The following is a 27,993-nucleotide window of genomic DNA, read 5'->3' on the forward strand; positions in this document are numbered from 1 at the left end:
CCCAGAGCACGCCAGATAGGTCGCGTGCGCGATGACGTATGTGGCGCCCCCGCTTCGCCCCACCCCGCGGCGGACGTCCGGGCCGTGGCGGCCGCTGGACGCCTGAGGAGCGCGGAAAGGCTGTCTGTGGTGCCATGGCCGTGCTGTCGGGTGTCGCGGAGGAGCTCCTGAGCGAGATGGCCGCGGCGGTGCGGGAGAGCGCGCGAAGTACGGGCACGGCCGCGGGGGGCGAGGGCAGGGGTCGGGCCTGCGGGGCGCTGGGCTCGGGGCTCCGCGGTTGCGCCCCTCGCCCGCCTACCCGCGGACTGTCCCCAGCCCCGTTTGCTAAAAAACAAACAAAAAAAAAAAGACGAAAAAAGGAAAAAAAATGGGGGCGAGTAAAATTCAGTGTTTTCACATTTACGGACTAGTGCGGTCGCTGGAGACTCCGTGCGAAGGGCCTTCCCCAACGAATTCTGGTTTAAACTTTAAAATGAATCCTCATACCCTTTGTTCAGGAAATAAGTCCTTAAGGGGTGCTAACCCTGGGGCTAGATGTGGGCCTCGTGAAAGGACCTTTTCCCCTCTGACCAGCAGAGAATGCTCTGGGGCTGTGCTTGCCGCCGGAGGGGTTGGCGGCCTGCGGGGTGGGGGCTCGGGACTGAGCGGAGGAAGGATGGCCACGCCCCGGGTCCCAGTGGGTGGAGCCCGCCAGCGGCCACTCGGCGGCTTTTCATCTAGTACTGCTGTTTGAGAGGGCCAGTAACTAGCTGCGTTCCGTTTTCCAGGGAGGGAGAAGAGTGAGCCAACTTTTGTCTTCTCTGATCAGTCAAAACTAACGCAGACAAGGATCCGTGCTTGCAGGATGAGGCTAGTCGGGTCCTGTAGTCGCGCTGTGGTTCCAGAGAGGGTGAGGAGAAAACCTGTAGTCAGCGTGGTGGTTCTGCAGGTTCAGGCTCTGTGGCCTGAGGATGAAGAGAAAACCTGTAGTCAGCGTGGTGGTTCTGCAGGTTCAGGCTCTGTGGCCTGAGGATGAGGAGAAAACCTGTTGTCAGCGTGGTGGTTCTGCAGGTTCAGGCTCTGTGGCCTGAGGATGAGGAGAAAACCTGTTGTCAGCGTGGTGGTTCTGCAGGTTCAGGCTCTGTGGCCTGAGGATGAGGAGAAAACCTGTTGTCAGCGTGGTGGTTCTGCAGGTTCAGGCTCTGTGGCCTGAGGATGAGGAGAAAACCTGTAGTCAGCGTGGTGGTTCTGCAGGTTCAGGCTCTGTGGCCTGAGGATGAAGAGAAAACCTGTTGTCAGCGTGGTGGTTCTGCAGGTTCAGGCTCTGTGGCCTGAGGATGAGGAGAAAACCTGTTGTCAGCGTGGTGGTTCTGCAGGTTCAGGCTCTGTGGCCTGAGGATGAGGAGAAAACCTGTTGTCAGCGTGGTGGTTCTGCAGGTTCAGGCTCTGTGGCCTGGGGGTGGAAGGCTAATGGTTTGCACAGGCTTTGCAGAGCCCGCTCTGGGTCCTGAAGGATCAGACCTGACGCTGACAGTCTTGATGGTTCGGGCGCAGGGACCCTCTGCCCCTGATTCACTTTATTTTTTCTTTTTTGTATGTGGTATGGCCGGGGGTCACATGTCATTCTTTTTCCATGTGAGTATCCCGTTATTGCAGCACCATTTGTTGAGTTTTTGTTAGTTTGGGTTTTTTGTTTGTTTTTTTAAGGGGGGGGAGTGCATGGGCGGGGAATCAAACCCGGGTCTCCCACATGGCAGGCCAGAACTCTCCCACTGAACCACCCTTGCACCCTCCAAAGTCACGTTTACTTTCAGTAGAAGGGTTTTTGCTATTTCAGAATTTTTGTTCTAGATAGACAGACATGCACCTTCCCTAACCCTCATCCTTCAATGATCTAAAAAAATGAAATTAAAATTTCTAAGTTGCGAGTTATGTGACAATGTACAAACTAGTCACAGCTGAGCCATATAGGAAGGAATCTATGATTACTTTTCCCCTCCTGCATAATTTTGTTTTCCCTGGAGTCATAATTGTCTTGCTTTGTTTTCTACGTATTTAGCCCTAACTCAATCTCTTTTTTTTTTTTTAACATAGGCAGGCACCGGGAATTGAACCCAGGTCCTCTGGCATGGCAGGCAAGCATTCTTGCCTGCTGAGCCACCGTGGCCCAATCTCAAACTCTTGACTAGTGCTTTAAATAGCCACTCAAGGTGTTCAGGTGAATCAGATGTTTTATCAGTTTCATTTTCCTGCTCTCCTAGACCTTCTGACTTGCTCAAATGTAGACTGGCTGATCTCCTAGCTTTCTCCTGAGATAAAATTGCCTTTACCTATGCTGGGCTATATGTTTACTGTATCCTGAATTTTTCTTCTTGGTTTACTCCTTTATTTTGGGAGCGCACACTCCAGTAGCTTCCTAAGGCAGAGTGCATGAGATTTACTTTTTGAGACCTTGCATGTCTGAAAAAGTCTTTTTTCTACCCTCACACTAATTGATAGGCTCTTAGGTATGGAGTTACATGTTGGAACTATTTCTATATGTTGAAACTATTTCTTGAGACATCTGAAAGCTTTATTCTCCTGCCTTCTAGGTCCCAGTATTGCTTTTGAGAAATCTGAAGTCATTTTGATTCCTGATTTTTATGTGACCAATGTTTTCTTTGAAGTTTGAATCATCTCTTTGTACTGAGTGTTCTGAATCTTCATGATAATGTTCATTAGTGTGAGATTTTTTTGTTTTGGTTTTTCACTCCAGTGTGTGGGCACTCAGTGGGACCTATCAAACTAGAAATTTTAGTCCTACAATTCTGGAAAAATCTTCTTAAATTATGTCCTGTTTTCTTTGTTCTTTCTGGCATTTGGGATATTCAGTTACTGGATGTCCTATGTTATCCCTCTGATTTACCTACCATCTCTCCTGTATTACCTCATTTTATTTTCTCTACTTTCTGGGGAATTCCTTCAACTTCCAAGTTTTCTATTGAACTTTTTGTTTCTGTTACCTTATAAAAATGTACAGTTCTTTGTGTGTGTGTGTGTGTGTGTGTGTGTGTACAGTTCTTTTTCCCCCAGGGATTCCTTTTATATTGTATCTTGTGCCTGTTTCATGGTGGCATTGATTCCGATGATGATAATAATCACTGCTTGAAATTTTTTTTGCTGTGGTTTTTCCTCTAATTAGCTTTGTTTTGCCCTCTTTTTTTTTCCTTTAATTTCTGGTAATCATTGGTTATCTGATCATATTTAAGACTGGAAAACTAAAATATTTATGGGTAGTTCTGAATGGGTGAATGGACCTTGTAGAGTGTAAACTTCACCATAGTGGATCTCTCTGGACTATTTAGTTGGGAAAGCCAGTCCAATGCCACTCCTCTCGGACTGGTCAGATTCCCCAGGGAAGAGTCTTCCCTGCATAGAGGGTGAAGGCCTGATTGTCTGTTAGGGAGCCATGTTGGAGGGGAGATCCAGCTTTCTCTGTGATACTGGCCTCAGCTGTGGGGTGTCTGGTGTTTTAATCCCCAGAAATAAACCTAGTCTTCTGCCGGTGAGGAAGGGGCAGTCACCTAGGGCTAGGGAGGGGAACTGAAATCTGGAATCTGATGGCTTCTTAAACATACGTTCAAAGAGACTTCCTTAATTTAACTCCTCCTGAGCCCCTCTTTCTCTCTTCCAGAGCTATCTGGTGCTACCATTTTCTGAGGATTTATGAGGGGCAGGGGAGAGGGGAGAGCTGTGCGGCAGAGGATTCTGGAGTGTAAGTCAGGTTGGTTTTCGGCTCTCCCCACTGCCAGCTTAATTCCATTTTCTCAAGCCTGGTAAATTATTTTCCACTCTTCTTTCAGCTTTCAACTATCTTCACTGTTGTTTGCTATCCATTCCTTCTCATCCTTGGGAGCTTATGCATTTAAAAAATCCTTTTCTTGGGTACACAGGTGGTTCAGTCATAGAATGCTTGCCTGCCATGCAGGAGACTCAGGTTCAATTCCTGACCCATGCTCCCAAATAAAAATTAAAATTCTTTTATTATTGTTTTATTGGGGTTTGGGGAAGGAGTGAAATGCAGATGCATAGGTTCAGTTCACCATCTTACACAGAAATCTTTTTGGTTATGGTTCCTTTCAGATTTGTATGTCTATGGTCATTGGTTTAACATGGCTAACTTTTTTCCATTCCACTTTTGCAGTTCCTGATGAGCATCTATTATTGTAAGTATATATTCTGTTGTGTTTGAGTTTCCTTTTTAACTATTCATGTGTTTTCTTTTTTCTTTTTTATTTTTGTTTCCCATTCATGGGTTTTAAGAGCCAAATCTTTTCAACATCAACTCTTTTTAAAAATATTCTTGCTAAACTAGAAACAATACTTTCTTGACATGATTGTTAAAATCTGTCTCGAATAGCCAACACTATATTTAACAGTATAAGGATTCTCATCTTGTCCTATTTGCCACTCTTGTTTAACATTGTTCTAGAATTTAGCTAATACACTAGCACATGAAAAAGAATTCAGAAGTATACCTATCTGCAAGGAAGCAGAGCTATTATTTGCAGATGATATAAATATAATATTAAAAACCCAAAAGAATACAGTACTGACAAGTTATAAAAAAGAAAAGAAATACAGAAGTTAAAAATTATTTTCCTTTATGGTACAAAGTTCAAAAAATATAATTACATTCTCAATAGCAACAAAAACTGAAAGCTCCCCAGGAATAAGAAACATTTAATTGCATATACATGCTTATACTTAAAGTCCAGAAGGATATACGTCAACCAATATTAGTTTTTATCTTAGGGGGAGGGAATAAGAGAGGTGGAATTGAGGAAAGAGTGCTAACCTTTTCCCTATTTAAGTTTTTTTTACAAGGATTATATATTATTAGAAAAAAATGGAATGCTACTTTAAGAACAAAATGCACAAATAATAAAAAGATATACATTTTCAAAAACTTTGAATAAAAGGATAAATCTTACCGGTGGTCAAAAAATATATAAGTTAAAATAAGATAACTTTTCATCTATAAAACTGGCAACAAACAAAAGATAATTCCAGACATTGGCAAGAATATGGGAAAGGGTTAAGTTGGTGGGAGTGTAAAGTAGAAGGTAGCTTAGCAGAAGGCACGCGTATTCTTTGTCCCAGAAATCCCACTTAGAAGAATGTATCCCAAGGAAGGAATCATGGACATCCAAAAGAGTTTGCAGTGAGCATGTTCATCCCAATATTGTTTATAGTAGCAAAACAAAACAAAACCTGGAAATAATTTATCCAGAAGTAGAGTTTGGGGAAAATACAATGTGATTTAGTTTTACAGTAAAATGTGTAGCCATTAACAATGATATAAAAACTTTTTTAATGCATTCAAGACATTCACAGTATGTTAGAAAGTGGTTAGCACAGGTTGAAGTAATTCTTCTTAGAGCCATATTTTAACTGTGATTATATCTGAATGATAAAGTTATCACCAAATTTTATTTATTTTTGTTTTTCCAAATTTTTTACTCCTTTTTTTCATAGTTTAAATTTTCATGTTCCATGTAAAAAAAAAAAAAAAGTAAATAAAGCTCTTTCCTTTTCCCCAGTAGTATATTATATATGAGACTACCTTGTTGGAAAATGAAGTTGAATTTTTAATTATGAAGCTTTAGTACTTTCTCTTCTTATTCTGTGTCAAATCATGTGGGTTCTTTAAATTAGCATTGACTTCTCAGTTCTAATTCAACTCAGCATTTTATTTTCTCGTTTATAAAGGTAAACGAAAAAAAAAGTAAATCATACTCATTGTGTTTTAGTCTCCTAGCTACTACAACAAATACCATATAATGGGTTGGTTTAACAACAGGAATTCATTGGTCACGATTTCAGAGGCTAGAAGGCTTGCTTTCTCCCTGGTCAGATTGGTATCTTCTAACTGGTTGGCAGTTTCTGGAGTTCCTTGGCTTTTCTGTCCATAGCAACTTCTCCTTTCTTCTCTGGGTTCTATTGAAGTCCAGCTCCTGGCTGCTCCCCGTGGCTTCTCCCTTGTCTGACTTTCACTCTGTTCATAAAGGACTCCAGTAATCCAGATTACTTTAATCCGATTCAGTTGGGCTACACCTTAATTGAAGTAAAGTCTTAAAGAGATTTAGTTTACACTGGGTCCACACAAACCACAGGGCAGACCAAGACCAAGGAAATGCCCAAACTGGGGCACACAATGCAGTCCATCACACATTGTAAAAATAAATGTTTTGGGAACATGAAAAATATAAACAGTATCAATAATCATACTACCTGGTGATAATCATTGTTAATGTTTTGGGTTGTTGACTTTTTTTTTTAACTTTTTATTTTCAGGTAATTGTAGATTTGTTTTAACACAATTTTTAAATTTGACTGAGAATTTCTGAATATATAATTTTGTCCCCAACCTTTATTACCTAACATAATGTCATAAAAATGTTCATACATATCAATTTTTTTCTGATCTATCCTTTAACAGCTGGATAATCTTATTACTAATCCAAAAAAGTACTAATTTAATACCCATCAGATGGTGAAACATTTAAAAGTCTGACAATACTGGTGTTGGTGATGATGTGGGGAAACTAAAGCTCTCATACAGTGCCGGCAGGAGTGTACAGTGGTAGTGGGAAGGCCATTTGGCAACACCTTAATAAGTTGAGAAATGCACATATCCTAAGAGCCAGCAATTATACTTTTAGTTATATTACCAAGAAGAATTTTCACACATGTGCACCAAGAGACATGTACAGGGATGACTGAGTATTTATAATAGTGTAAAATGGAAACAATCAGAATGCCCACCAATGAGGTACTTAAAAAATAAAATACAGTACATACATAAAATGGAATTTTATTCAGCAGTTAAAAATAAATTTATATATCAACATGCATCATTTTTAAAAATATGTTGCGTGGGAAAAGTTATAAAAAGAAGCCTACAACACACCTTCTATGTTTTAAAACTTATAATACTGTATATATACAAATATATATATACATACACATATATACCCTGTATAATAAAATATAAAAACATTAACAGGAAGAAAACCAACAAATGCATGATAGTAGTTGCCTCAGTGTGAAGAGAGGTTAGGAAAAAGAATGGGAAGTAGGAAGTGTAAGGGGGCTTTATCTGTAATACTTTTATTTTAAGAAAATGTTCATATTAATTCTGGGAGATGAGTACAGGGATTTTTGCTGTATTACTGGTTTGATTTTTCAAATTAAAAAGAAATTTTCTTAAAATGCTGAGGATGGCAATTGTGTGGGTTAAGTCAGTGAGGTGACTGAGTCAGGCCATCTAACCTGAAGCCTTTCTGTTTCCCAGGCTAAAGTTTGTCTTTGGCTCCTCAGCCATCCAGGCCTTGGACCTCGCTGACCGGCAGTCTATCACCTTAATCTCCTCTCCCAGTGGGAGGTGCCTCTACCAGGTAGAAGTGGAGAGGGGGGATGATCACAACAGAAACTCCTCAGGACAGTTTGTGTTTTCCTGAATCTCTGTAGAAGCAGGTGACCAGCTTTAAGTATTTCCTGGACAGTTGGAAAACATTTGATCCAACTTAGTAAAATCATCCCTTTAATAACCAAAAATAAGATAAATATGACCCATTAATTTTACCCAAAATAAGATATCTGTGGAGAGTCTCTTTTCTCAGGTATAATGGAGTATAGTCCGTTCATGCTTTCCTGTTTGATGATGGAAGCACTTTTCCCCTATAAATTACTGACATCTTCACCTTGTTTGTTATCACTTGCTCACAAACAAAAGCCAGAATGCACTTTGAGGTCCTTCCACAAGCTCAGGTTCACTTAATGGAGATGATGTTTCACATTGTCGAGAAGTATTTACTAAGGGTCACGCTGTGCTCAAAGCAGGCAATCTGCTTGCTCCTTAGTTTTGCCCTCTGGGAGCTTTCAGTAGGTAGGTTTGTGAAATAACTGCCTCTTTTCAGACTCTAAAATCCTTCTGTGTATTGTTATTGATTCTTGCCAAAAACCCAGCAAAATATCAATTTTTCAGGAAACTAAAGTAGTAGTCACATCTGGCAGCTTGGATTTGTAGCTGCTTTATCATACTGCCTGGCTGTCTTATGAGATTTGAATACAAACTACATATACAGTGAACCAATCTCTACACCTTTGCTCCCAGTTTACCTATATGAGTGCAGGTAAGATTAAGGGAAGGAGAAGCTTATGCATGAAATGAAAATAATAGCAGGGGTCTCCAAAATTTTTTGTGGCCTGGACAGAGTGAAAAAGAAGCTGTCAGCTCTTGTATGTAATACAGGCTTTGCTGGAGATCAGGAAGAGGGAATATTTTCAAAATGTTTGAATCCTGATTTATTTATGATGAACTTTGAAGAGCTGAAGCCATGTTAATTAACCCTTAATGAGAGACCACATCAATTAATTCTTGTGGGTGAGTGATTTGAGCCAAGCTTTCATGGGTGAATAAGTGCCTTTGCCTAGTGAATTAACTTGCCATTCCACATTGTTAAAAACTTCATCGACCTGAGCAAAATCATCATAAGTTTCTTTGTTAAGGAAAATGGCTAATTAGTTTTGAATGCCATACTGAAAACTCTGGAGTGGTATTGACTTATTCGAAAAAGGCTGCCTAGCAGAATAATTTCCTGATGGTAAACTCATGGATCAAAAGAACCACTCAGTGATACTGTTTGTGCCTGAGGAGGTGTTTCTATTTTTCTTTCCTGGAATTTTTATTTTTAGGTTTTATATAGCTAAAATACCCTAGCTTTTTCTAAAAAAGACAGTTTTTCCCATGTCTTTTAGTTTCAGATTTTTTGTCTTAGTTCCAGTATCAGCATAACATTTGACCTGAACAAGCAGACTCTAACTGTCCTGTCCTCTAGTTCTGTGATCTTATTATTAGTTAACATCTTAAAGATTTTGCTTGAAATATTTTTATTATTGTTGACTTTTTGTTCCTCCCAGGGGTCAATGACTTTAGTTTTTATCATTCACATCCTGTATTATATTACATTGTTTTATTAGTCATCAAAGTCTTAGCTTCCTAGAATTGTGGTAGTCAGCTCGGACTCCGAATTAAATGAGGCTATAGAAATCTTATCTACCTTTATATTGACCTTACTGGTTTCATTGTATAGTTATGAGAATCTGGCTTATGAAAAGTTGAGTTAGACACTGTCTTGATACCCAACTAATTATCCTTATATATAAATCAGTCTTCTAAAATTTTTAACGTCCTCCAGATGTAATGTGTACTTTATTCTTCATCACCATTATGTTGCTGTCACGTGAGTTGCTTTTTATAAACTTTTTGGTTCACTTAGGAAGTAGAATGCATCAGTCAATAGAGTTAGGTTACAGTGGTAATAATGAACCCCAAATCTCATAGGCTTACAAAAATAAAATTTTTTATCTCATTCATGCTCTCTCTCCATCACAAATCAGTTGCAGCTTTGTTTCTAATCAGGGATCCCAAGTGATAGAGCAAATCCTGTCTGCAACATTGTGAATCTTGTGGCAAAAAGAAGAGTTCATAGTACACACCAATTTTTAGTGTTTCTGTTCAGTTTACATTTTACTTGCTAAAGTAGGTCACATAGCCAGCCCATATTTAACAGGGCAAGAATGTATAATCCTTTTGCAGAGAGAGGCACCAAACACAGGGGACAATAATACAATTTACTACTATGAAGGATCCTGGGAGGCCTGGCCCGTACCATGACTGGTGGGCGTCTAGGTGGGTCACCCGCCTTAGAACCTAACTGAAATGAGAGCAGACTTTCTCTAAGTGGGGGTCACTTAAGGCCAGTCATGGGTCTGAGTATCTTCTTTCCTGCATGTTTCCTTTTCTAAAGCTCTCTTCCCTCTGGGGATAAACATTCCAAACCATGAGTAGGAGAACTAGGAGCAGTTCCTGTAAAAGGAGGTCATTTTTCCATTGAAGGGTGAAGACGTTGAAGGAGATGATCCTTAAGGTCAGTTTCCAGTTCTAAATATTTTTGCCTGAGTTTTGGGTTCATTGGTTATCCATCACTGGATATGGAAAAGGTAAATTAAAAGTTTACCATCTCTGTACAGCAGTATTTACTACCTCAGGTGGTTGAATGTTTTACTTTGAGTCTTAGCCAACCCTTGAAAGGATGAGGCAAGGAACCCTCTATAGTCTTCTCCCTAATCCAGAGTCACCCAGCATTTATTCAGCATAGTCCAGGGAACGTTCTGATGGATTGGGGACTTAAAATAAGAAAGAGTCAATTCAAGTCAGTGTATAATCCCAGAAGTTTATATCTGCCTAAATTTATATCTACAAAGAAGAGACATAGGGGATAACTTCAGGAAGAAGAACTCTAAAGTTTTATTCATTAGTAGTAGTTGGGGACCTAAGAATTATTCATGACACTGCTGAGTGTTGGTGGGTTTTCTTCTAGGATTAAGTGGAAAACACTCTGCTTCAATGCTTTCCCTTTGGTTTACGTTTTCCAAACACTAGGGAAATTCCCCAGTGGACACTGAGTGGATTAGGTGATAGGTTTACAACATGTGGGTACCTCAAGAAAGGAAATATGCAACATGTTGGTGTTTCTCAATATTTAAGTTGTAATGAGGCTAAATCTTTAATGGATACAGTAGTCCTCTTCTTACCCAGTAATTGGCCCAAGCAATCCCTAAGAAGTTTTACTGACTTGGTAATTGTTCTGACATGGCATTATCATATAAATCATTGAACATCCTACAAACATAAGCAAAATCTGCTATTTTTTTCTTTGGTTATAGCCTTACCTGTTGCTTAGTCTTTGTCGTGGAGAAAAGAAAGGAATGCTGATATTGTAATTTCAGGAAACAAGTCTGGGCTTTTTCATTTAGATTGTCATCTTAGAGCCTGAAATTAATTTGAAGACCCTGTGGCAAATTCCTAACAAGCAGTTCATCGTAAAATAACCCACAGGATGTTTCTATTTCCCTTAGATACTACTAATAATCTAATAATCTTACACTTCTGGTTTGAAAATTAACTCTAGGCATGAAACAAAGTCTTTGGCATCTTAGTGGTAGAGACTAAACAAGTGATTTCTCCAAGAAGTTTGTCTAATCACACTGTAACACTATAGACATGTCATAATTTTCCTCTAACTCTCCTTATTGTCCCTTTTGATTGCCGCCAAATCTGTTTGTTTGGTCTGGGCTATTACCCACCCTACCCACTCTCTGTATCTGTGGCCCTGCTTCCATCCTGCTGGATAAATAGGCAGATCTGGATTTGCCTCTTTTTTTGAGACCTCCATCCAATGCCTCTGAGTCACCCCTTTTGCAAGGTTCTTTGTTTCCTCCCCACTTTCAAATGCTTCTCAAGAGTTTGGTCCCACGTTCTTTTGACCCTCCACTCAATCTTTACTTGATTTCACACTCTTGAGGTGTGGAATAGAAATTTTAGGAAATGTACAAATGTGCTGTGAAATACCAAAAATTAAGAAGCACTGAAATAAAATGAAGATCAAAGAAACTTCCCTCCAGTTCATTTTTATGAGCATTGACAGCCCAAGGCATGGGCCGTATGAATCATTAAGCATAGGATCAAGATGGTTTGGGTAGATGGTTTGACCTGAAACTCTTCAGTTCTCTTGTATGAAGTCCTCAGGTCCACAGTATGGGAAATAAGGAGGGAAGAGTCCTCACATGGAGAAGATAAGTTTCCCCTTTTGTGAAAAACATTACTGCAGTTCTTCCCAGTCCAATTTGCAGAGCAACTCTGAGTCATCAAATAGATAAATTCAAGGGAAGGAAGTGGTTTTCCAGCACATCTTTTAAAGCCTAATCCCTTGTCCTTTCTTTTCTAGGTACTTGGAAGTTCTGGTAAAACATACACATGCTTGGCCTCTTGCCATTATTGTTCATGTCCTGCTTTTGCCTTCTCAGTGCTGCGGAAGAGTGAAAACCTACTGGTGAGGATGGGGGGCTTTTCCACTGTGATCATGTTAGGAGACGCTGTCAGTCCTTACTGTGGGCTTGAACAGTTACACAAAATGGGAATTTACTACATACTGAAACAAAGAGCTTATTGTCCTGAGTTTGCCTCCCAAGATGCAATGACACTTTTTAGAACTGAATCATTTTTCTGCTTTTTTTATTTAAAAGGCCATGGATGAAGCTTTGGAGAGGACAGTAGGGTAACCCTGAATGTGGGCACTGCATACATAGATAACCCAATAGAAATAGGAACTAAAGTGTATGTTGGCAGCTCTGCAGATCGCCAACACTAGCCATGAGATGGTGTCTCCCCACTACCTGAGCCTGGCTTTTGGTGACACTTGACTTTTGCATGGACAAGAGAACATATTGATGCCTTTGCCAGTTTCCTAGGAGTCCAGAGCATTAAGCAGGAACAGGGCAGGCTCACACAACTCCTTATTCCAAAACGGAAAAACACTGCCCTCCAGAGAATAGGTAGCTATTTTTTAACTCCTACCAAAGAAGAAAATTACGGCATCCACTCCATTCTTCATCCTTCTTTACACTGTTAGCATCTTAAAATTAGAAAACTGCTCAGGAATTTGGTCTCAAGTCAGGTACCCATTGTACAAGAGGTGATATTCATAGCTGACATACCATAAATTTTTCTTCTGTAAAATGGAGTCCCCTTCAAAATGTTAAACTTTGTCCCATGATGCTAGGATTCAACAGTCATCCTTATTGTGTCCCCAAAGTTTTGCCCCCCACCCCCATATACATGTACACGGGAAGTACAATATAGTGGTTAAGGGAGTGGACTCTGAGCACGCAGTTAAGTGGGGATAATACTTATTCTTATAAGGGAGCTGTCAGATTTAAATGAAATAATTTCTCAAATGCACTTAGCAGCACAGTGCCTCAGTAAACACTAGACGTTGCTATTAACAGCTTTCTAAAGGAAAAAAAAACAAACATAATGAGGACTAAAATGAGGGGCCTGTCTTGGTTTTCACCTTGGGTTTTACACCCTGTGCCAACTGGATCTAAACCATCTCCCAAAGCAGCAAGTAGAATAAGTCTTTAGTACCCCCTGAATTCTAAAGAGAACACATCTGTCTCATTTTCTTTATCTGCAGTTTTTCGGCAGCGAGTTAAAGGCCCAGAATCCAGAATCATTATGCTCCAGTTCTTTCTCTAAATGTGCTGGTAGTGAGAGGTCTTAGTGAGTCTGGACAACCCTGGCTCTGCCTATTTCTAATGGGTGTGTATTGTTTTCTATTCCAGTGCAAGCATCTCTTGGCAGTTTATCTTAGTCAGGTTATGGGGACCTGCCAGAAGCTGAGCGTCTCTGACAAGCAACTGACTGAAATATTACTGACTGAGGAGGAACAAGAAACATAAAGATACAGATTAAGCATCCCTGTTGGTCAAAATAGAAGTCCCATCCAGAAACACATTTTAAGCTGTTCCACGTTCACATGGAAGAGATGTGAAGTGGCTCTTCCAGGGGCTCCTGCAGGAAGGGTGGGACGCAGGATGTGTGTATGGTTACAAGCTTTGTACACGTCTCATGGACAGTCTGAAACAGCCTCTGAACCCTTTGTATAATGAATTTCCCTGGATGGAATCAGGGATTGTAGACTCAAAACCTAATACTGCGTCATGTCCACAATTAGTGAAATGCTTAAGTGATTGAAATACAAGTAATTTTAAAAGTTGGAACAGTAGGCAAAAGTAGATAGGTAAACCAATGAAGTATAAGTTCTTTTCCTTCGGTTAGAAGATTACTCTGCAGCAGTAAAATACAGAGCAGAAACAGGTGGCTAAACGGAACAAATATGAAAATGGTCAGTAAGCTTCATGTGGTGTTGGTGCAGAAACAACACTTAAGTAAGGCAGTTTTATTAGGTAGTAACGCAAAGAAGGGAGGTGCTAGTTCTGCCCTGAGCTTTGTAACAGGTCAGATGATGAGAGGATCTTGGACTCATGTCCTGGAGGGGAGCTAAAGACACAGCTAACAATTTTCAGTCTCAAGAAGAAAGGGCAAAAAGATACCAGGAGGATTGTTTCAAGGGAGAGAAATGGGACCTAATTGGACCCAAAGGAGGGTCCTTGTTCTAAATGGGAGACAGATTCAGCATAAGACAAGAATTTCTTACTAGGTAAAGCCAGAATGGGATCCTAGAAGGACAGGAAATTCCTTTCTCTGGAGGGGTTAACAGGCCTTCAGTGTTCTTGCAGGGATACTAACTAAGGGACCTGAAGTAGTGGACAAGCAAACAAAATAAATGTCTTTGTAGTCTAGGAACCCACAACCTCTGCACCCCTAGTGAAGGAATGCTATGCCCAAAGTTCAGGGCTACAGGTGTCATGGTGTTCTGTGGTCAGCAGAGCCTTTTGTTACACCAAAGTGTGGCAAATAAAACCTACCAAGACTTTTCTAATACTTGGAAACTTGGGCTGGGTATACACTTATTTTCTTAGGCAGCTGTCAGGGTAAAGGCTAGAGGGTAGATATAGCTCAGTATGATGAGCCAATGCAACACCCTAAGCTTGTTTTTGAAAAGTTTTCTTTTTATTTCACCTTATATACGCAAACAGTTATATTATTTTACTTAGTAAAATTTTTACTTTGGGTTCTAAACAACTTGGTCAAACGTGGGGTGGAAAAAAAAACAACTACCTAGCTGTAGAAGGGAAAAACAGAATCTAGCAGAAGGAAGTATCCCATTTCTCCAGCTTCTTCATCTAGAGTAAGTTTCCAGTATAAGGAAAAGAAGGGAACTCAAAATTGTTATCTGATAATATTCTACTTTAAGAATTATGAGAATATCATTTCTCTAAATTAACAGCAGTTTCTTGATTGAAGAATTATACTTTTAATTTTCCTGGTAGCCTTCCTAGGAACAAGTATACATGTTTAGTATATCCAACTCATTTTTCCATTGCCTGTAAGTTAAAGATATTTTCATTATCATAGTTCACGATGTTTCACAGTAAAATGGCTTCAGTCATTTCCTATGATAAGAAGCAGATTCTTAACAAACAAAACCCTGCCTTTCAGAATCCATTGAAACTATCAGCATTATCCACATAGTAAGAGCAGCCAAGTAGAACCATAAATGCCACAAAAATAAATTTGTCAACCCTTGGAGCCTGCGAATTACATGTACATATTAGCTAGGTAGGGAAGCACGCAGAGAAAGCAGCCCATATGTCCATAACAATGAGAATCAGCCACTCATGTCGTGCCCCTTTGTCTTTTGTGAGTTTGTACCTTTTCCTCAAAAAGGCCAGAGCCTAGGTCATAGGTCAAGAGCAGGCTGCGCGCCTCCCTGCCCATTCCCACTCTTGAGGACATCTGTCTGGCAGAGAACATACCTGGAGATGATTTTGTGAAAAGTATAGCGGAAGTCTGGGTTCCGGTAGGCATAGACAATGGGATTGACCACCGAGTTGGCATGTGACAGAAGAATGGCCACGTTCATTGCCCATATGGGCTTTCCCTTAGCTTGAGCTGGCTGAAAAAGAGTGAAACAGTTTATGGCATGTACTGGTAACCAGCACAGAGCAAAGATTCCCACGATCATGGCCAAGGATTTGGCTGCATGGATCTCCCGCTGAAGGGTGGTCCTTGAGTGGTCCATCAGCTCTGAGCGCTGCAGCTGCTTGCAGGCCACCATGAAGATCTTGATGTAGATCACCAGCATTATGAGCAGCGGGGGTAGGACACACCCAAAGAAGTTGAAATATACCATGTAGCTCATGGGGACCACATTCTCAAAGAGACACGTCACAAGGCAGAAGCTTCCATTGGTGGTTCCCTCCCGGGGCTCTGTGCAGTTCTTGGCACTGTCTCTGCTGTTCCACCCCAAGAACGGAGTCAATCCGATGCCAAAGGCAAGGACCCAGAGAACGGCAATGACACTTCTCGCCCGGGTTCCAGTGACCAAACTCTTATACCTGTTCAAAAGAACATGATGTGTTTTGGTCAGTTAACAAAACCTTGCCACCGAAGTCCAAGACCCACCTCTGTTTTTGTGCTGTGGTGTTTCACTTTTAACCTCGGAAGCTTTTTAACCTCCAGTGACACCATGGACCTTCACCCCCAACACTAAAGACATGCTGGCAAGTTATGAGCAGCTTTACTATAAAACTCAATGTGATTTTCATTCTTGACTTAGTAACACACCTATCTGGTGGCAAATGATGATGAAATGAGAACAGGTGGGGTAAGTCTTAAAGGATTGCTTTCTAATTTCCTAGCTACTGACCTTTGAGTCTGAGCATTCATAAGGCACTGTTCTAGAAGGTTGATCTACATCAGTGAGCCAAGCACATAAAAGAAGTCTCTGCTTTTAAGGGACTTCTGTTCTAGTGGGGGAGGGAGGAGACAGGCAACAGCAAACAACAAACATGAGTTAGTAAATTATACAGGATGTTAGAGGGAGATAAGTGTGGTATGAAAGAAGTGGAGTAAGGAAGATCAGGACTGCAATGCCTGCAGCTCTGAGGCGGCTGACCAGAGAAGGCTTCCTTGATGGTGACATGTGAACAAAGGTCTAAAGGAAGTGAGGACTGGAGTCTCTGAGTTCAACAGCCCAGCTCTGTCACTCTGGGCGAGGAGCCTTCTGGTCCCAGCAAGTAACACCAGAAGTTTGCGTCAGACTCTGGGCAGAACTGTCCTGAATACCTGTGTAAACTGCAGTAGAAGAACATTTGGGCAACACCCCTAACTGTAGGGAAATGCTAGCAACAGTTGATAAAAACTGGGAAATAACTTAGCAAATATTAAGCAGATACCTTTTCAGTAATTTTTTGAACCATTAAATCTTATTTAAAATCATTACACACCATAATACACATTTTAGACACTTCGCTGTAGAATATACAGATGTGTTAATAACAGGTCCATAATATATTTTCAATTTATTACGTTAAGTAAATGAAATAAAATCTCTCGGGGCAGGGGTGGGAGGGGGAGTTGGGAAGTAATGTGAATAGGTGTTACCTCAGACTTGTTTGTAGAAAATGGCAATGTCCTTTGTAGGATAAAGCCCGAACTTCTCACCGGCCCACCCAGCCTTCCCCGCCTCAGTCCCACATGCCGCTGACTGCCATTCATGACCAACGGCTCCCTTCTGCTCAGGCCGTCCTCGACATCAGGCAAGGCCCACTGTCTCTTTTGAGGGTCACCTGTGCTGACCACCTCTCAGGCAAAGGTGCCCACTCCTGTACTCTGGCTCCAGAAACACTCCTACCATAGAGCCCGTCTCTCTGCCTACATGTGTTTCCCCTCCACTAGAATGGTGACACCTCGTAAGGACTAGTGTGGATAACCTTACAACCTAGCTATGGACCTGCCTGGCACACAGTAGGTTCTTAATAAAAATACAGCCATTACTAATAAATTCATAATCTGTAATCTTATTTATTGATTTGCTTTAAAGCAAGAGTCCACATTAGGTAACACCTGATGCCGAGGAAGTTAACTGAGCTCTCGCCCCATAATGTATAGGGATCCCTAAATTTTCCTGCTCCCCATCGGGGCAACTCAGCAACAGGCACCACAATAGCGGGCCCTTTACTACAGAAGACCTGCTGGGCTCAGTTGCTCACTGAATTTGTCTTGGTCAATGATCTATCTCTTTCCAAACTCTTTCTGCTCCCCTCCTCATTCAGGAATGTAAATCCTTTCCTTGAAAAATGTTATTGCCTCACTAGAGATGTGAAGAATGCAGTTAGTCCCTGCAGGGTCATGAGGCAGCCTCCTAAAGGCCAAGCACTCAGCATCCCAGGATTTTAAAATCTAGGAGACAGCATACTTGACAGCCCAGCCCCTACTCCTCCTCTGATGTTCCCCAGCTCACCTGTATTCAGGCAGGCGAATACAGCCTAGCCCTGGGGGATGAACTTCCCTTCTCTTTTGAAAGACATTGGTCTGGGGTCTCCATGAGGCAGTTCTAGCCAATGAGACATAAAATGAAGTCTACTGCTGGAGAGCGACACCTCAGGAAAGCATTCCCCGCACCCCATCCCCTCCTGCCTTTTTTTTTTTTTGGTGCCGAAACCAAACCCTGGAGTATAAACCCCTTCCTGCTTTTGATGCTCTCCTGGGGGGCCATGACGCTGACCCAGAGTTGCAGCAGCCATCTGGTGGCCATGAAAGACAGGCTTGAAGACAAACAAAACACAAGGATGGCAAAGCAGAAGGAAGGACAGAGCCCAAGACCTTGCTGACGTCTCTGAGCCACTAGGCTAACCCTAAAACCACCATGGCACCATATTATTGTCATTAGAGATAAGTAAATGTCTTGATGGTGTAAGCATAATTAGTCATGTCATTTGATACCTGTAGCCTTTATAGTTAGCCTCTCATTTCACAAATGAGGAAACTCAGATACAAATGCTTTGAGTTGAACAAAGACAATTCAAGAAATAAAGGTCAGACGTAAGGTCTAGACGCTCAGGCCTGTGCTCCTTGCACCACTTCATGCTGCCTCTTATTTCACTTATTTTTCTTAAAGCAATATTAGACACAGAGCACCCGTCATGGAGAACTTATGCTGTGTGGCTTCCCACCAGAGTGCAAAACAACCAGTATCCACCTACATCAAAACTGTTGGATCCTGCACATGTGAAAAATGACTTATAAAGGCACGTCTATACATTTAGGTTGGACTGTATGAGGTGTGAATAAAACTGTTTAAAAGTGAACAGAGAGGAACAAGCACCGGAGAAGATGCAAAGGAAGAGATGTACCTATTCATTATCGGTAGGGAAACTGAGAGGGGGAGTCCCTTGGAGGGCAGTGTGGTAGTTCCTCAGGAGGCTAGGGGTGGGGTTGCCATATGATCCTGAAACCCTTTTGCTCCGTAATTACCTGGAGGAACTGAGTGTGGGGACAGGAATGGACATGTTCACACTGGTGTTTATGGTAGCAGTGTTCAGTGTAACGGATGGAGGTGGCCTAAGGGTATAATGACTAAGGAATGTAAGGGGGACTATGGTGTATACATACAATGGACTACTGACCAGCCTCAAGAAGGAATGAAATTGTGAGGCATGAGCTAGGTGTACGAATCTTAAGGACTGTATCTCAATCGTATGAACCAACTATAATATAAAACTCGGTGAACTGACGTCGAAAGCATGGGTCATCAGGTTGGGGCCTATTGTACAGGGTCCTTAAATTCTTACAGCAGTCACATATATTCAGGAATTGTACTTGTTATTTCTAAATTCTGAGATACTGAGCTGTTTGTTTATAACCTGGTCATTCCCTGAAACTTCGGGTACTTATGTGACACCTGAGACTCAGACAGAGCTCTGAAACTATGAAAGTCAGCAGTACCCCATACAGGAACTGTTTAAAAAGTTGAAAAAGTGATCAGACTTCAAGTAGAGATATGAAGGAAGCGGATCTGGTAAGAACTAAGGTAAATCAGAATACAGGGTAAAGGATGATATCATCCATATTTTAAAACTTTAACTGTTGTATGAAACCAAAGGGAGAGATGTTTATTTGGTGCAAAATTAGTATTTTGGGTAGTGCATTTCCTAATTTAACTTGTGTGCTCAATTTAATTGAACACCATAAGTATACGGAATCTTGAATAGGGTGTGAGATTTTGTTGATTTGTCCACATTAGTGTGATGCCCCCATATATCCTGGAGTAATTTGGGCAGTGAATAAAGAAGTATTTGCAGGGTCCCCTTGGGGGACTAGGGAGAAAGGAGGAAATATTCAACTTCCCCATTTGGAGAATTTCTGACATTCTCACAAGCAATGGGGACAACCAAATCAATAGGTGGAGCCCTCGATCTTGGGATTTGCCCCTATGAAACTTGTTCCTACAAAAGAGAAGCTAAGTCTACTTAAAATTATGCCTAAGAGTCACCCCCAGAAAACCTCTTTTGTAGCTCAGATGTGGCCTCTCTCTCTCTAAGCTGACATGGCAGGGGAACTCACTGCCCTTCCCCCTATGTGGGACATGACTCCATGGGTGTAAATCTCCCTCGCAAGGTGGGACAGAAATCCTGGGATGAGCTGGGACCCCACATCAAGAAAGTCCTCTTGACGAAAGGAAGAGAGAAATGAGACAAAGTTTCAGTGGCTGAGAGATTTCAAACAGAATTGAGAGGTTATCTGGAGGTTATTTTTATGCATCATGTAGATATCCTTTTTAGTTCATGGTATATTGGAGAGGCTGGAGGGAAGTACCTGAAACTTTTGAATTGTGTTCTAGTAGCCTTGATTCTTGAAGACAACTGTATAAAGATATAATTTTTTACAGTGTGACTGGGGGATTGTGAAAACCTTGTGTCTGAGGCTCCTTTGATCCAGGGTATGGACAGATGAGTAAAAAAAAAAATATGCATAAAAATAAATAAATAATGGGAGGGTTACCACAAAGGGTAAAATATACTTGGTAGACAGAAATACTAGTGGTCAATAAGAGGTAGGGGTGAAGGGTATGGTATGTATGAGCTTTTTCTTTTTGCTTTTTATTTATTCTTCTGGAGTGATGCAAATGTTCTAAAAAATGATCATGGCAATGAATATACAACTATGTGATGATACTGTGAGCCACTGATAGTGCACCATGTATGGAATTTATGTGTCTGAAGATTTATCAATCAAAACAGTAAAAAGAAAAAAAGACTTTTATGCCAAATGTCTTGGATGAGGAAAACCAGTTTCTCTTCCCTTTCGGTTTATTGCTTCATTCAAAGACCTCTTCTTTTTGCTAGGCAATAGAAACATCATCACAGCCCTCACGGCATTTAAACTTACGGAGGAGACAGAAAACAAACAAGTAAACAAGCAAATATATAATTACAAACTGGTATAAATTCAGCCATATCACAACAAATAGGATGCAGTGATATTTGATATCAGGGAAGGTCTGTTTTCAGCAGAAACCTAAAGGTTGAGGAGTCAAAATTCACAAGCAAACAAAAGAGCATTCCAGGCAGGAAGCAGCTTGGACTAAAGCTTTCAGACAGGAAGGAATTTTGCTTCTTTAAGGAAGCTACAGGAAGTATGAATGAATCTAAGAAGAGGCCGGAGCCAGCTCCTAGGACCATGGGATGGAATCTGGATTTTATTCAAAGTGCGAAGTGAAGGCACTGAAGGCTTTTAAATAAGGAAATGACACTGACCTATGTTTTATAAAGCTTACTTAGCCTCTGTGTGGAGACTGAATTTTATGGGAGCAGTAAGAGAAGCAGAGAGTTTGGAAACTTTCCATAGTTAATTCAAAAGAAAATATTGACTTGGACTAGGGTGATGGCAAAGATAACGCAAATAGAGATATACTTTGGAGGTAGAACTAACAGGTCTTGAAGATGGATACGATATAGGAAGATGAATCAAGGATGTTCCTTAGTTGTTGATTTTTACCAATTTTCTGTAAAAGGATCAAGGGAAGAATTGGGTTGCAAGGAGATTAAGATCAAGAGAACAGTGAATGGCAGCACACTGATGGAAATGTTCAGCAGAGAAAGAAAAAAGGAGGGACTGTTAGAGGGACTCAGGATCTGAAGAGCCTGGAGGATGTGGTCGAGGGCACTTGGGGAGCAACTGAGCTTTGTCAAAGCAGGGACACTTCCTCAGCGGTGCCCCAAGGAAGGAGAGCAGGACAACTGCAGCGAGGATTAGGTTGGGTGGAGAGCAGATGGGGCAGCTTTCTCTTTGAGAGCTGCTACCACCTCAGAAAAGTATGAAGAAAGTCATCTGCTGAGAGGGGAGGAAGCTACTTGCTTGAGGAGTGTCTCAGTGAGTGGAAAACAGAGCTTGCTAGAGAAATGTCGTGGGGATGGCCTTTGTGGTTTTGAGGGTGGTGCAGCTTTTGGGGATGACAAGGAACAGGCTGGGACCCTGGGCATGGGAGGCCCAGGAAGGCTGAGGAAGTGAAACAGAACTGAGACCTGGGTGTGAAATGCGCCAGCTGTGGGGCACAGCAGTCACCACAAATGACAGGGTGGGGGGGTCCCACCAGGAAGCCAGTGGTGGCAGCAGGTGGGGTGTGGGGAGGGGTGTTTGGACAATGAGAAGTCCAAATGTCTTTTGAGGAGTGAGAGGGATAATTCTCTGGATGGGAGAGTGGAGAAGAACCAAGAGAAAGAGCACCAGCCCACGTCCCAAACTTAGGACCAGGGTGCCATTGGAATAATGCTGCAGGGGAAGTAATGTCCTCAAGGGAGAGGCGGTCCTGGTGATGGCCAGAGCATGGTAGGAACATTCAAAGAGGCTGAGGACGTAGGATTTGGTGATGGTGATGGCACCTCTAGAGAACACAGCGTTGGGGTGGGAGAGGGGAGCATAGAGCATTGTGAGGTTGCAAATTAACTGAATTATTTCCCAAGGGCCTGAAATACTTGGCAAAACCTGAAATACACAACCGTGTTTCCATTTTCCTCCTTAACATGCCAATGGTCCTTGAAACTTTAAAGCTGGAAAAGATGAGTTCAGCATCGATGTGGTAGACTGAACTGTAAACCCCAGTTTGGACTTGTTATTGTCTACACTGTGGCGGGGTGCCCCCTCCCAAGAGAAGCCCCAGGGAGCACCCAGAAGAAGAAGTAAAAAACACCGCCACGTGTACTGCCGTGTGAAGAAAAGCCAAGGATCCAGGATCTCCAGCGGCCAGCCCCAGAATGCCACAGTCTTCTGGGGAAAGAGTATTGCCTTGCTGACATCTCCATTTTGGACTTCTTCTGGCCTCAAAACCGTGAGCCAATAAACTCTTGTTCTTTAAGCCAACTCACATAGTATTTGTTTTAGCAGCTGGGAACCTAAGACAGTCCATCTCTCCATCTAAAGCAGGTTTTCCTTCCTAATTCCCCCCTGACCAGCATATCGATTCCTCTGCTGTCAGCCTTTGACCATGGGACCAGCACCAGCTCCTGGGTGACAACCAAGTGCCTGCAGACTCCCCTCCCCCTGCCGTTGGGAACCTCGGTGCCCAGGGTTTCCATCCTGAGCACAATCTCTCCAGGGCCATGGTGCAAAGTGCCCTTCACATCTCGGTCACACCGCGCCCTGTGAGACCTGAACTGCTCCCCAGCTTACACATTTGCAAACAGAGGCTCAAGTGAGACTGAATGGCTTGCTCCATGCTGCTCAACGGCAGACAAGACAAACCAAAGCTCAGACTCTTGACTCAGCCCAGAGCTGTTGTTGCCCAAGTGCTCAGGGATCTACTGTGCTTTGGGGCTCACCTCAAAGATCCCCCCTCTGCCTGGTCACCCAAACACAGGCGCCCTTGCTAAAGCTGCTCGATGGTTGCAGGGGGCTCGCCCCACCTCCGTGGTCTGCCATGTGGGACTCGGAGGCTTAAAGGAAGTGGTCTCTGCTACCCTCTGGCTAGGCTGTCTTTAAAGGGCCACGAGGGCGGGCCGCGGTGGCTCAGCGGGCAAGAGTGCTTGCCTGCCATGCCGGAGGACCTCGGTTCGATTCCCGGCCCCAGCCCATGTAAAAACAAACAAACAAACAAACAAAATATAATAAAAAATAAGAAAATGTTTAAAGATGTTTCCCTTTCTTCCTCCCTTCCTTCCTTCCATCCTTCCTTCCTTCTCTGTCTTTCCTTCCCTTCCTCCCTCTCTCTAAAAAAAAAAAATAAAATATAAAGGGCCACGAATGTGCTTGCGCTCTGCCCTATGGGAGGACACACGAGAACCCAGGGCATGGCCACTGTGGGAAAAAGATTTAAGCTCCAAAGACAAAGCACTCGGTGCTGGAGGGAGCTCTGTAATGGCAGAACCGGTGGTCTCCACGAGACAGGCCCCTGAGCCCTGGAAGGAGTCAGGCAGAGGCTGGTGACCGTCAGGATGCTGTGCAAAGCAGGCACATGTCACTGGACTGAGCAGGACGCTGGAATCTGACCTCTCGAGAAGTCTGTGGTAATCCCCACCCTGTCCTCTGAGCTCCCACTTCCTACTCATGTCCCTAGCCTTGCCCCAGATACGGCTCCCTTCTGGGCCCCACCCTGGGCTGGCGTGCACCAGGCCTTGCCCCCCTGCACCAACGGCCGTCCGAACATCATCTCTTCTGCGTATGCGCACGTGTCCACAGCATGGGCCGGGGCCACGCCTTTGGACACCCACGGCCCAGGGCTGGCCCCTGTGCTCCACGGTGGAGGGCCCTGTGCACAGCAGCAAGACTGAGGAAAAGGAGCTCTGCCCCAAGTGTAGGAGAGGCAAACAGCAGGCCATCCAGAAATGAATAAAGAAAACACAGGCTGCTTTATTCTTTCCAATGAGGCAAGAACAACGCCAGCAACTGCAGGCCCACACAAAGGGAACGCTCTGGGAAAGCCCATCTCCGGGAGGCGGCTGTGCCCCACCGCCATCTCTGCAGCCGTGCGCCAATCCGCCCATTATCCATATAAGGGGCTCATTAGCTAAGGAAACCGATCGAAAAACTGTCACATGAAGGGGATCATCAAAAGGGAACAGTGTGGACGCTGAGGTTATATAACAAGGAGAATCGCCAAGTGCTGCCGAACAAGTGCTGACCCAGTTTCGGGCGGCGGGGGGTGGGGGGTGGGGGGTGGGGGGAAGGTCTCCCCTCCCTCCTGCTGGCTCTGCTGCCCTCAGCTCAAACCAGGCCATTCCTCAGCCTTAGAAACCAGAATTCCCAGCACTTTAGGTGCTGCTCGTTAGCAGATTCCCAAAGAAGTACCCTGACAATGACACTGAGCTGGAGAAGCCTGAGCTCCCCATCAAAAGACGGGGACAACAGTGGCTGGGGAACCCACCTCCACGCTGTGCTGCTGGGACTTACCAGAGATAAAATGGGTACAAAAGCACTTTATAAATACACGCCGACATCTGTCACTGTGTCTTAAATTTATTGTTTTGAAGAATTTTCTTTCCTTCTGTTATATACCATCTAGCTCCGAATTTCATTCCTTTGTAAATACAGACATTTCTGCTATAGAGCAACATATTTATTCTTAGAAAACCCCACATTCTCTAAAACTATACACAAAGAAAACCCTGTTTTCTTATATAAAAAATGAGATGAGGGACAGAGGCTTCAAAACCTACAACATTTTGTAAATAGAACACCACCCAAAGAACTCGGACCACCCAGGCAGGCAGCTGAGTGAGGCCATGGGCTGCTACCGTGGATATTAAAAAATACACCAAAAAAGTAGAATGGAAATCCTGGCAAAACCTGCATCAGCACCAGGCTTATGAGAGCCAAGACAGTGCAGATGAAAGCGGGGTTCTCAGCCAAGGGGCTGCTACCGAGTTGGGCAGGGATGGGGGTGCAAAGGAGCCCGCCCCATAAGGCTGGGTGCAGCGTCTCCGGAGGGCGTCCCATGTGGGTACCGTGTGCATTTTCCTCCATGTTCAGCCAGAAGGGCTCCTGCTGCATAGCAGTCCAGCAGGGACTTTTCCTTTCCTGCTGGGGACTCTAATTCTACTTCCACTCATCCAGCTTCCTCTGCCTAGGAGAAATCATACACCACCAAAACCGGGTCTGCACTACACCAGCCTCACTCCCCTCGTCACCGCTCACCCGTGAACGAAGTCGCAGCAGAGCAGTCACGTGGGAGCAGAACCGTGTGTCCTGAGGAAAGGGCACCCTGGGTCCCCCTGGGCCCCCCCAGCACCCCCGCCACCCACCTGCTCCATCACGATGTGCTCCGTCCCCTCCCACTGCACGCTGGGCTGCTGAGCAGACTGCACCTTCCACCATGCCTGGTGCACACATGGTGAATGGAATCCTGAATTTACAAGAAGGGAACAGAATGCTGCCTTTTGAATCGCATACACATGTTCAACTCCCACTTGCCAGCTCTCCCCGAAGCAAGGAATGGGGTGTGTGAATCCGGCTTGAGCTTCAGCCTAGAGATAGCAAGAGGCTGTCTGTCTAAGACGGGACATTTTGCGGATGAGTAGCTTGCCAGTTTTTCATATTTCCCAGGGAGCCAAAGTAAGTGTTGCCACAGAGGGCCTCGTGTCCATGCAACCAGGTTCAGGCACATCTGAACTCTCACAGGGGCCCCACTGGGCCTGCGTGGAGCCCACCAGCAGGGCTGCAGACAGCTGGGGAGATGCCAGGAGTCCTTCCCTGTCTCCCGGGGCAGTGGATGAGGCGTGCGGGTAGCAGCAAAGAGCTGGCAGCAGCCCCACCCGCTCACCCGGCAGGTGGCTGTGGTCCAGGACCAGGGCCCCCCCAGGGGGCTGGGTTTTTTAAATTTGTTTTAACTTAAAAATTTTTTACTAAAGAAGTTGCGGGTTTGTAGAACCATCATGCATAAAATACAGGATTCCCATACCCTACCCTGCCACCAACACTGGCACTGGTGAGGAAAATGTTACAATTGATGACAGCACTTTTTTTTGTAATTCTCTTTTTTCTAACTGTAGTTACATTTGCTACAATTTATGAAAGATGATTAAAGTACTATTAACTACTATCCATAGTTTACATAGAATTATTTTTTCCCCATATCCCCAACCTATTTTCTTATGCATGTCTTTATTACTCATCTTTCCACGCACCTGTCAGTCACAAGGTTTTGACAACCACACAGTCACAGGATGAAAACTCTATAGTTAGACAATCATTACCAAGATCAAGGCCACTGGGTTACAGTGCAACAATTTCAGGTTTATTTCCTCCTGGCTATTCTAATACACTAGGAGCTAAAAAGGAATATCTATGAGTCAGTCGACAATCATTTGTTCAATCTTAACTTCTCAATTCCACCTCCTCCCTCGCATGTGCTCACTCTCTCACTCTTCAGGGTTATCTGGGCAGTGACCTTTCTAACTTCTCTGTGCTGAAAAGGGGTGTCAACCTCATGGCGTAGAGCTAGAGAAACTAGCTGCTGTTTCTGGAGAGCCTGGTAAGGACCTCTGGGTTTCAGGGCTTCTCTGGCACAGGAGCCGTCTGGAGACTTGAAGTTTCTGAAAAAATAAACTTCCCAAGTAAAATCCTATCGAATCTTTGAGCCCAGGGTATTCTTTTGGGTTTTCGGGAATCTGTTGGTTGAGGCTTGACGTGGCAATTTGCATTATCTGGCTGAAGTTTGTATAAGAGCAACCTCCAGAATAACCTCTTGACTCTATTTGAACTCTCTTAGCCACTGAGGGGCTGGGTTTTGGTGAGTCTCACATAAGGGGGGACCAGAGGCAGCCCAAGGTGGCCAGGCTCCAGCCATGACCTCCCCAGGAGATATGTGGCCCCTGCCAGCAGACTTGGGGAGAGAAAAAACACTGTCCTCTGCCCCAAGAAGGGCTCTCCCAGAGCTGGGGTTAAAATGCTGCCTCATCTGGGAAAATGCATGTCAAAGCATCAACCTCCACGCACACAAGAAGAAGCTGCAAGGGGACATGGGGGCAGCACCTGAGGTCCGTCTGTCCCTCTTCTGATAGCCTTAACCCCGGTCCCTGGCTGACGGGGCGTTTGCTGGGTTCTCCCCTGTCAAGCAGCCCCTTGTCCCTTCATAATTAAGAAGGGTCCTGGGCCAGGTACTTTGGGTCTTTGTAAATATCTTGCTCCGCATCAAACTTGCGCCCGCAGGTCTTAGCATCTATTGATGATTCTTGTCTGAACCGTTTATGACAATGAGAGTTGCTGAATGGCAATTTGCTTCCATAACACGCTCATTCTCATCCTAAGATGGCAGTCTGGTGTGAGCAGGAGCTCGTCCCACTCATGACTGTGTTTTAAAAATGTGTCTTAGCCCTGTTCACAGCAATCCCTCCTAGAAGAAATGACACATGTGAGCACACCTAACCCCAAATCTTGGTCTCCAAAGACTATCCTCCACCAAGAGGAACCAAGGCTCCTTGGAGAAATGCCTGACTTCCAAGGTGGAGCACAGAAAGGAAACTGGGAGCCTGGAACTCCTCTTGTGCCAGGAAGTACGAAAGTACCCCCCAAGTTGATGGGAACACTGGAGAAGACACGGGAGTCTACTTTAAGGGGCCATAGTTGAGACAATTTAAGTATCACAATGCATAACATGAGTGGATTTAACACACCTGAATGAAAATTAAATTCTGGGGGGTCCAAACTGATACTAAAAGGGAGACGGT

The 27,993-nt window shown here is 43.5% G+C and overlaps 2 protein-coding genes across 4 annotated transcripts in view; one reads left to right on the forward strand and one right to left on the reverse strand.

Moving 5' to 3' along the window:
* The first annotated feature begins 22 nt into the window (after positions 1-22).
* LOC143687230 (zinc finger SWIM domain-containing protein 7-like) lies at positions 23-17,343 on the forward strand. Of its 3 annotated transcripts, none has more exons than XR_013177469.1 (6): positions 23-207; positions 768-889; positions 4,102-4,184; positions 7,316-7,418; positions 9,834-9,953; positions 11,814-11,918. XR_013177469.1 is itself a non-coding variant. In XM_077163987.1 (6 exons), the coding sequence occupies exons 1-6, from the start codon at positions 39-41 to the stop codon at positions 13,324-13,326; spliced, it is 699 nt and encodes a 232-aa protein (XP_077020102.1). In that variant the 5' UTR covers positions 24-38; the 3' UTR covers positions 13,327-17,343. The 3 variants fall into 3 exon arrangements, 2 of the variants coding, with proteins under 2 accessions (XP_077020102.1, XP_077020103.1); XM_077163987.1 differs by lacking the exon at positions 9,834-9,953 and adding an exon at positions 13,210-17,343 and having other exon boundaries at positions 24-207; XM_077163988.1 differs by lacking the exons at positions 768-889; positions 9,834-9,953 and adding an exon at positions 13,210-17,343 and having other exon boundaries at positions 24-207; positions 4,163-4,184.
* The window catches only part of ADORA2B (adenosine A2b receptor), a 37,587-nt gene continuing 13,621 nt past the window's right edge, over positions 4,028-27,993 (reverse strand). Inside the window, exon 2 of the mRNA XM_077163986.1 lies at positions 4,028-15,888. Coding sequence (XP_077020101.1) covers positions 15,231-15,888 — 658 coding nt within the window. The 3' untranslated portion in view covers positions 4,028-15,230. The remainder of the gene's footprint in view (positions 15,889-27,993) is intronic.

Source organism: Tamandua tetradactyla, chromosome 6 (assembly GCF_023851605.1).
Source record: "Tamandua tetradactyla isolate mTamTet1 chromosome 6, mTamTet1.pri, whole genome shotgun sequence".
NCBI lineage: Eukaryota > Metazoa > Chordata > Mammalia > Pilosa > Myrmecophagidae > Tamandua > Tamandua tetradactyla.